General features: G+C 40.5%; 1 protein-coding gene across 1 annotated transcript; it reads right to left on the bottom strand.

The window, feature by feature from the left end:
* Positions 1-10,407, bottom strand: LOC118801867 (photoreceptor cilium actin regulator). Its single transcript, XM_036562260.1, has 2 exons — positions 7,616-10,407; positions 1-136 (listed from the first exon to the last, which is right to left on the bottom strand). The coding sequence occupies exons 1-2, from the start codon at positions 10,405-10,407 to the stop codon at positions 1-3; spliced, it is 2,928 nt and encodes a 975-aa protein (XP_036418153.1).

The raw sequence follows: 10,407 nt of genomic DNA, 5'->3' as shown, positions 1-10,407 counted from the left end.
TTAATCCGGATTATCTGTTATCTGGCTCGGCTCGGCCTCCTGCACTCCCGTCACAGCCTGAGAGCCCCGGGGGTCTGTCACGCAGCCGCTCACTGGGGTCTCCTGGACCTCTTCATTTACTGAGGCTGGGACTCTCCTGGAAAAGAGCACAGACTCTATTACAACAGTGCTCAAGTTCCACAGGTCATTCATAACAAAGTACTAGAAGGGACACTCCAACCAAAATGAAAATTTAACAATCACTACATCCAGTGATGCAGAAGGCTGCTGAGGGGGCAGCACTCACAGATTTTAGGAGTGTTTAAATAAAACAGCGAAGAACAATAACAGAAGAAAAAGAATAACCAGAACTTTAAAATATTTTGAGCACAGTGAAGACCCATGCCTGCTTTCTGTTGGGTGAAGTTTGTATTTTCATTTTGTGTTGTTTAGGTATGGATCTTTTTACCAAACTGGTTTGAAGTCAGGGGTTAAAACACATTTGGGACTTTTAACTGACCTTGGACTTCAGACTAAAATCCTTTTGCTTTGAGTGACCCTATACCTTAATTATGTTTATTTTATTAAAACATATGATGGAATATTCAATTTTGTCACCATTAAAACTGTTTCGTTAGTAACAATTTTAGCTCATTTTGAGAAGACCTTAAAAACGCAGCCAGTACATGACTAGCAAACACAGCTTTACACACATAAAATCATCATATTTTTCATTATAACAGAAAAAAAGTTCTTAAATTCTTAATGTTCCACACTGATTTTCAGACTTCGGGACACATTACTTCAAAACAGTGGGATCTAGCTGCTCACCATGTGGCCATGAGGGACAGGGACGCAGCCTCACTTCCTGAAAAAAAATGAAAATATGGTTCTGACAAGTGTAAATTTAGGGGTTAGGGTTTGGGACAGACACCTCCCGACAGAAAGTCCCCTATAAATGATGGTTTTGTATATATTTAGCTTATTACTATCTCTATTAATGCCTTGGGTTTAAATAGATCAGAATTATATGTACACAGATCCGGCATAACATTGTTTCTACGCTCATTGTCCATTTTATCAGCTCCACTTACTATATAGGTGCACTTTGTAGTTCTACAGTTACAGACTGTAGTCCATCTGTTTCTCTGATACTTTGTTAGCCCCCTTTTACCCTGTTCTTCAGTGGTCAGGACGCCCATGGACCCTCACAGAGCAGGTACTATTTGGGTGGTGGATCATTCTCAGCACTGCAGTGCGGTTCATGTGGTTGGAGAACTTGTTGTTTCTCGTTTTCACCACTAGAGTGTTTCTTATGTTCATTCCCTGTAGTCTTCTTGTGTTATAGTGAATAATTGTAAAAATGGATGATGGCACATTTTCAAATATACTGTATATTTCGTGTAGATAACAGTGTGTAGGAATGTAATTAAAAGGTTATTTATGATGCATCTGGTATTGTTTATAATATTTAGTAAATTAAGAAATATTCAACCACTGTACAATCACTATCTTTATGTTATTGTATATACTGCCCTACATTTATACACACACACACACACACACACACACACACACACACACACCACACACACATATATATATACATACATACACCCCCCCATTAAAAAAAAAGGGTCCTGATATTAAAACTATAGAAGGACACTTTTGGTGATATATAGAACCATCTACAGCCCATTCTCCATCAAAGTAAGGAACCATTTTGGAATTTAAATCGCAAGAGCATTTATCAAAAATGTTGTCATAAGTTTTAAATGAAAAAAAAATAACCTTATAACACAGGGTTTGTGAACTGAACTAGATGAGTTAAATGAGTCAGCTGAAATATTTTTTGCTAGTTGGCTAATTCTTCAGCTGAAATATTTCTGTAACAAAAAGCGGTTTTCTATCAACCAGCACAGATGTGTTTATTAGTGTTTAGATCAGTGGCTAACAATCAGGATTTGTTGATGCTGTAGGGATTCCCAGTGATATGTTTCTGTAATGCATGCTGGTTATTGTACTGAGAGAACATTGTTGTGTTTTGGGTCAGTTTCAGTCCAGTGTTAAATTGCTTCCTGGGCCTGTTTAAGACCAATTTTTACCATGTTCTGGATCAGTTTCAGACCAGTTTTATATTGCATTCTGGGGTGGTTTCAGACTGGTTGTTATATCATGGTTTGGGGTTTCCGATTGATTTTAGATTGTTTTTCGGGCCAGTTTCAGGCTGAATTTGTATCACATTCTGGGCTGGTTTCAGACTGATTTTAAATTGTGTTTTGGGCTGGTTTCAGGATGATCTAATGATTTTTCTATATAGTTTTTTTATTTGAAAGAATATGGCTTTGTAAATTTCACACATTTTCTCTTGTATGGAATAAAATATAAAGTATAAAGAAAATATAAAGAAAGCTCACCAACGGGTAACTCTTGGTAACTCTTTAAAATTTCAAATAACACAGATGCATCTTCATAGTGGAAAGATGTTGACCTGCTTGTGACATCAGATAAAAAGCACATGGGTCACATACACTGTAGAGCTTGTGATAGTGTTTTGAGTTCTGATGACAGGACTGTTGTCTCTTTAGTGACATATGGACCATGGTACAGTCATTTCACCCAGAAACAAACATCAGTGCCAGAGCTCTTCCTCCACCAGCTAAGTCAGCATCACTACAGCAACAGCTCGGCTTTCAGATCAGTGTGGGGTGTTTTTTTTTAAGTTATTTTTCTGTTCATCAACTCAGACTCTTAGTAACAAAGTAAAGCTCTGTAAACTATGTCTGAAATAATCAATCTCAGTCAGTGGTTTTGAGCTTCAAATTTAGCAATACCTGTCCGGCCTGCTTAGGTGTGGCTATAGGTCGGGTTCAGGCTTTCATTTCATGAAATAGCCCCTAATATGGATGAATTAAAATGAACTTAATGTTAATGAACAATAAGAAAGGGTGTGTACACTCTCAGCTTTTTCTTCCAAAATGTTTCATTTTTTTTCCATGTATTTTCCCCAAAGTTCCATTCTTTTAGCTATAATTAGGTATAGGTAATCATAATATTTTTTCCATTTCCATTTTTTTGTTCAGTAATGTCCTTGTGCTGGTCACTGCCCTTTCAAGTGCACAGTGAAAAATGTAGATATTTATAAATTTTGAATACAGGTGTTGGACCGACAACAACCACACACTGTTGATAACCTCCCAAACCTGAAGTTCAATCTCTTATTTGATCCCCTGCTACAAATTCCCACTCCGACTGTCTGAATCTCTCCTGTTACAAAGCACCAATCAGTCTTGGAGTGGAAAGAAAACCAAATAGTGCTGCTCACACAATGACAAATGAATGCATTTTGAGGGAAGCATAAGCATTTACTCCCTATTTCTGCTTACAGAAGCTGCCCATGATTTATATTTGAAGCCACCCGTCCCATCTAGGGCATTTTTCCACTGTACATTCAAAAACATGGACTGACCCAAATGGTAATTGATGGACCTAAGCCTGCGCACAATGCGATCCTATAATAACCGATGTAGCCTTTCACACCAGCTGCGCGCCACGTGCAAAAACACGCTTTGAGTCTATTTCTGACGCGTGCCACGCACGGCATGTGTTTCTATGCATAAACAGTAAAGAAATGCAATGTCTATGTTATAATAGCCAATCTAGGTTAATAAACGAATCAACAAATCTAGTCGTAACTCTTTGACAGGTTGATTAATATCTCTTAGGTAGGTTAATGTTGTGAACACACAGGCATCTCCTCCTCTTCATATAGAGCTACATCACCTGGTGAGAAAGCCAGCAACAGTTACGGTGGCTAATTAACAATGTCATCTACATAAATAAGTAATAAATGATCAACACAGACATTTATATTATGTAAAAATGCAACACAGACAGCAACCGCTCTTGCTTCATGACGCGCGTGTGTTGCGTCCGGTGTGAAATAACCAGCGTCATGGAGTGGTTCTTGGTTTAATGTGTTCTGTGTCGCATCTGGTGTGAAATGGGTGTTACAGCTCTAGTTTCATCTCCTTGAGACACAACTGTAATTGTCTTTTTGGTCATTTTGTACCACTTTAAAGTGTTTACTTTGGTAGTTACACCCCTTGCTAGCTATCTTACCTTGGTTCACATTGCTCTGTGCTCACATATTCACAGAAATGTCCACACTTACACAGAATCATGTGTAGAATCAAACAAAGCTCACATTTTTCTCTGTCGAGTGTGAAAACATGAAAACACTAAAACACTTTTGGTGAAGGCTAGCATAAATGCTAATAGTGTTAGTGCTTTAGTGTTAGTTACCTAACTAGATTATGTCATCTTTGGTGAACTCTTACAGAGTAATAATTCTAAAAATAGTGATCGACATGTTGACATACCATTCAAGTTTATATTGTGGTGCACCTGTCAGTGATAGTGCTTGGTGAATTTATCTTCACCTGGAAGAGTAGAGAGTACACTTTAATAGTAGATGGCTTCTGCTACATCTGTTAGCAAAGACACAGGATAACATCCTAGAGTATCGTTACGTCTTGCTGGTACCGATCTTGAGCAGGTACCAAAAACAATAAAACTGGAACCTTCAATACTGGGCTGATGGCCAGTGGAAAAAAACACTATTCCAGTTTTCTGTTGCTGAGGTTTCTGGTTCTAGCAAAAGCTTGGGGCCTAGCAACAGGACACAACCCCTTTCTACCACTCGTGCCACTTTGGAGCTCAGCTATTTTGCCATTTTGAGAATACAGGAGAATATTATGTAGGGCAGCGGGCCAGGTATCCGAGCAATCACTCACCCATGACCAGGTAGAAAAGAGATTCTAATCTAGTGGGATTACACTGAGCCTCCCAGGTTAATGCTCCTGATGAGATTACATGGAGTTGGGGTGGGGGGAGGGTGTTGTTGCTCTAGTGCTCCACGTCCAAGTGTTCGGTTCACCAGTTCACAAAGCTGTTCATTAGCCATTCTGGAAAAGTCAACAAGCCTTATGCTAAGAGAACAGTGATGTGTTTAAATCTCTTAGAGCATTATGGAGAAATGTTTGCTGCTATTTTCCCACTTTCACATGCTATTTCTATTTAGCAGGTTTTTCTGCATCTGCTTTTTCTAGGTCACTGGTTGAAGCTAGCGTGATACTTATAAGCAGTGCTAGACATGGTAGTTGCAATGGCACGCACACAGGTATGATAATCACTCAACTTCACATAAACCAATTTCTTATCTGCAGTTGGAGTCAAGGTTTCTGCACGGCTCAGTAAAGCCCCTGTCACGGACCCTGCAGCTCATTTCTCAGCTCAGGGTATTTTCTGAGAAGGAGAATCAAGGCAAACAGGTTGGGCTGCCAATCAATGCAGAAATGTGCTGTTCAGAAGGTGGACATTTCAGCTAAAACCATTTGTTATGACAGTGAATGTGTCATTTCTGACACTTTCTGATCTCTCTTTTTGTAGAACATAATTTACTGTTTTCCCCGGGGTGAAAGCCACAAACATCCTCAAAACGTGAAAATAGCTAACATGATCTGAATGCCATAATAGATTCCGACCTGTTTTTAACAACTGTAGTAGACTTATAGCAAACATACATTACTATTTAAAATCTTGGAATCACTTTCATATCAATGATCACAAATCACAAACACAGTGTAGACTGCATTGTTATAAACCAGACACCAGACAGAAACCATTTTTTTTCACAATTTAAAGCTTTTAAATGCCAAATTATGACATGGCTAGAAAATAGTACATTTTATTAAATTATAAACTGTAGTTACTTATTTATAGTTGTCGTTAAGTTGGATATTTATTTTCATTAAAATTTATTCTCAATATTCTCCAGCCTTCTCAGTTGTAATAGAACCTTCTACAGCTTCATTTATCATTGAGAATTTCTCAGTTTTTACAAATGTCTACAAATTGTTTGAAACCTATAGAATATTAGCACCATATAGGATAATTCTACACAAAATTGTAAAAATGGTTTAAAAAGAATGAAAACCAAACTGATTCCCAACTTTTGAACAGTGCAGTAGAAGGTAATTAATTATTGACAGGTTAAAAGATATGGTGGTGGAGCCTGATTGACTGGAACAGTTGTTTACTATGTCATAGTAAATAAACTTGTTTACTATGACATTCAACAAATAATCTTAAATGAATGATTGTAACTGAATTGTAAATTAATTATAACATTATTCTAAAAAATAATAATATACTGGTATGATTTTAGATATGCATAAAATTATATTGATCTTTCACTGTCTTGGTTTCTCATTAACGGGATTTCCCTGCTTGTTCTGGTTATTTTGAAGCATTGCTACCTGCCTGTAATTTCCTTATTTAAAAATGACATTAGATGGAGTTTGCAAAGTTATATGCACTAATATTAATAGATTCTTTCCTTGGCAATGAATGGTTTTGTTTAGAAAGAATGTTTGCAGCTCTTATGTTTTGGGAAAAAACACAACTAAACCAAATGAACCAGAGTGAATTAAGGGGAGAAGATGTCTGTGTTTGTTGTTGTTTGTTTGATGATCTCCGCTCATATGACCTTTTCAATGACCTGATAGACTGATCCAGTTGAGACAGACTGAGAGACAGCTGACGGACAGCTGCAATCTGTGTGGCAGCAGATGGTTCAGTTGTATTTATTCGGGTGTAGTTTGTTTTTCCCCCATGCCGTATTCTTTGTGCTATCTGTGAGGCTCTCCTGTTTTTTCAACCATTGTAATTATCTCTTACTAGATATGCATGTGTGACTATGGGCAGCACCACCGATTTCTTGCCTCATCAATAATCTGGTCAATGCCCAGCTTATTAGCAAGATGTTCATCCAGTAGTAGAGAGAAGAGACAGCAGGGTGAGCATCCCCAGCACAGAGAAATTACAGGCCTACAGTGACAAAATCTTACTCAATTAAAAGACAATTATATAAAAATAAACTCAAGAGAAGATAAATACATATCAAATTTTACACATACTGAAGTACATAAAAGTAAAAAGCTTTAGCAGATAAAGTGAAAAGTTTTCTTTCTTTGGTGGTGTGTGGTGACCAGTCAGCACTAATGGTCTTTAAAAGACCAATGTTAATAGTTGTGGGCAGTTTAATTTGGTTGGAAGTTTTTACACCGAAAAGTTTTTGGTTTGTTGTTTAAAAACAACATATTCAGATGCATTGGAGCTCAAATAATTGACAAAAGAAACAGATTAATCTCCTGGCCTTTGAGATTTGTAAAGAGTGCTTCTAAAAAGATCTAAATGAAAATGTAAGGAATGTAATGTTTTTTACAACTGTAACTATTTAAGTTAATTTCAATAATATTGTAAAGCACTGTAATAAAAAGTGTGTTTTTAAGAGTTCTCTAGCAAAAGCACTGGTTACATAAGAACCATGAACATTTTAAAGAACCATCTGAATACTTTAAAAGTACTTCTCTATGATGGAAAACCTGTTTTATATGGGTCTTCAAAGTACTGTTATAAACCAAAGAATCTTTTTGATACAACATAGAACCTTGTTTGCTGAGACACTATAATAATGTAGATATAGAATTACTTATGTATTTCCCTTGAAACACAATCCCCTGTCACACGAAACCAGTTCATTCACTGAATGAATCTTATGGGAAACATTTACCTCTCATTGATCTGGCTGTGGGGTTGTGTGGCACTGGGGAATGGCTGTTGCTGGTCAATAAGGGTGGGCTTGACACCTGAAGCGCTGCTTTTCATGAAGGTTTGGGGTAGTCGACTAGACTGCAGCCTTCCCCTGGATGGTTCTCCCCATGGTCTTGGTAGAGTGGACATACAGGAAGTTGACAGTGACTGGGTGGCTGACTGGGTCTCCTGACAGAACACAGAGCGAGCATCATAAAATGAAAGTGAACTAGTGCCATTTTCTTCATCACTGCTTCTCCTGGTCCATCTTTGGACATTGGGACTGTATGGTGTGGCTCCCCACTGACCACAAGCTGGGGAGGTAGGTAGAGCAGGAGGACTTGGGATTCTGTGGCGTACAGAGGGACACGAGGGTGGAAGTCGGGCTCTGGAGACTGGCGGAGTTGTTGGTGGGTAGCTGTTTGGGTAAGGCATCAAGGTTTCATTTTCCCCTGAGTCCTTGCTTCCCTGTCTCGCCACTGATTCTGCTCGGGTGATGTCTGGGCCACCTGGGCCTGCTTTGGCTGGAGAACCAGATGAGTGTCGCAGATGAATGATCTTTCGAGGCTGCTGGTAAAGGCTGACTACCTCTTTTTTCTCTGTATTGACTCCAATTTGCTGGTCACCATCTCGGCCTTGCCGGCTTCCAACCACAGCGTCCTGCCTGATAGGACGGGCAGGTGAGATACTCTGAGAGCGTCTTGGAACACTGGCTCTGCTGGGGAGCACAGTACCCATCTGCAGCGAAGCTCGTAGCCGTTGAGAGACACCGCATCTCTGTCTCTGTCTGGAACAACCCTGATTTAGGGTTTCCGTGCCCTCTTCATCGCCAGGGGGTCCTTCACTGCTCTCAAAAGAGTTGTCCATCAGTACTTCAAGGGGAGGCGGAGGAAGGCTGTCCACATCCACATCATCAGGTCTCTCTGAGATCCTCTGGTCAACTGAAAAAATGTTGTTATTGTTGTTGCCATTGGCGGAATCGCCATCCATGCTGTTGGCTAACATCGGCAGAAAACCTCTTTTGTTTCCTGTTACTTTCATGGGCCCATTAGGGGTCTTTTGAATAGATTTGTCCTGCACACCTTGGCTAAAGGTATTTATGAGTCGTTTGACTGCGTTTCTGCCAGGAGGGGCAGGCACGATTGCAGAAGGTGAGCTAGGTGGCAGAGTAGCCTTAAATGGTCCCTTGCTTCCATACTGGAGGCCGTAGCATCTTGCCATATTCTGGTCTTCTGACGAAAGCCTCCTCAACCTTGTCCTGACAAGACAACCATGGACCACACCTCCAGTCAGACCTGTTCCAGTGTATACAGGTTTCTGGCATTTCTCCTGCTTCTTCACTGTATAGTCATCTATCATGCAATACAAGTAATCAGCAGATTGTGCCCGACGCAGGCCCCTTAAACGGGAATGCCTGGGGTTCTCTTGACTTGGGACTGAGCGACTTTCTGCAGTTTTGGGTCGTTTGGTGTTTGTATCTCTCTGTTTAGTCCATGCCAAGGTAGTATTTGTTGGCCTCCCTCTTTGGGGTGCATTGCTGGAGAAATTAGACATCTTTCTTTCCGTGATAGCTGTTTTTCTTCCCTGCTCCTCTTTTGCCTCCTCTTCATCCTCACTAGAGTCTTCTTCACTATCATCATTGTCGTCGTCATCATCACTCCTATCCTCTTCAACTCCATTAAGGTGAGGCTGAGAAGGTAAAGTGTTCTCAGGGTAGCCATATGATGAACCAGAGCTGGCTCCTGACCCAGAGCTCTCCCGGTGGCGTCGAAGTCGCACAGAACCATTCTGACATTCGTTGTCTGCACCAATGCCACTGTCCTCACTGTGCAAGGCAGAGTCTTCCAGACTAGACTTCCTCAGGGTGGCAGCCTCCACATGATCCAGTACCTGTTTCAAACGTCCCTCTGCTGCTCTCTTTACCACCAGCTTCTCTTCCAGCAGTCGAGAGAGTGAGGCAAAGTAGTCTACCGCTTCTTCCAAGGCAGCGTCCCCCAGCCTTTTAACCGAGTCCTCTACAAGTTTCATTTTCTCAGTGGAGTGTTGGAGCATCTGCTGTAGCAAGTCTGGAGGAGGTTCCGGTGAGTACAGTTCAGCATCTGGTTTGGCTGGGTTAAACAGAACCTCCCTATGTGCAGCTGGCCAGGCCATATCTTTTCCATGCTCTTCCAACATCTGCTCCCCTTCCACAGCAATTTCCTCCAAGGCCTGGTTTATCTCCTCATAGCGCAATGCTAGCAAGGCCACCATAGGTTGTAAAGAGAGATGAGTCTGTGTTGCTTGGTCCAAGAGCCCTAAAAGGGACTCATATTTAGAAATGTTGGGGTTCAGATAAGCATAGGCGGCTTGGTGGGCTTTCACCATTTTTTCTGGGAGATCTACTTTTGACTGAATTTGTATAGTTTTGCTCACCCTCTCCTTGTGCTTGCTCCTTTTGGATCCTTTAATTTTCTTTTTCCTTTCGCCCTTTTTGCCTGCCTTCTCTTGAGCCAGTAGTTCCTCTTGTGAATCCACATTTGCTTCTTCAACAACTTCTTCCCTTACAACCGTTGTTGTTTCGCACACTACATCACAAAGAGAAGATTCTTTACCTGAGGGTGGTTCATCCTCTAATATTGTTAGTCCAGCTGAAACTATGTCTGTCTCTGTTTTGCTCTGAATTTCTGTTCCATCAGAGAGGTTATTGTTGTTACTTTTCTGTGATTCATGCTGCAGAGCTTTGTGGGCGGACACTCCAGCAAAAAGCTGACCTTTGGAAGGTGAGCAACCCAT

This window comes from Colossoma macropomum, unplaced genomic scaffold, assembly GCF_904425465.1.
Source record: "Colossoma macropomum unplaced genomic scaffold, Colossoma_macropomum, whole genome shotgun sequence".
Taxonomy (NCBI): domain Eukaryota; kingdom Metazoa; phylum Chordata; class Actinopteri; order Characiformes; family Serrasalmidae; genus Colossoma; species Colossoma macropomum.
This window is presented reverse-complemented; position numbering and strand designations above follow the sequence as displayed.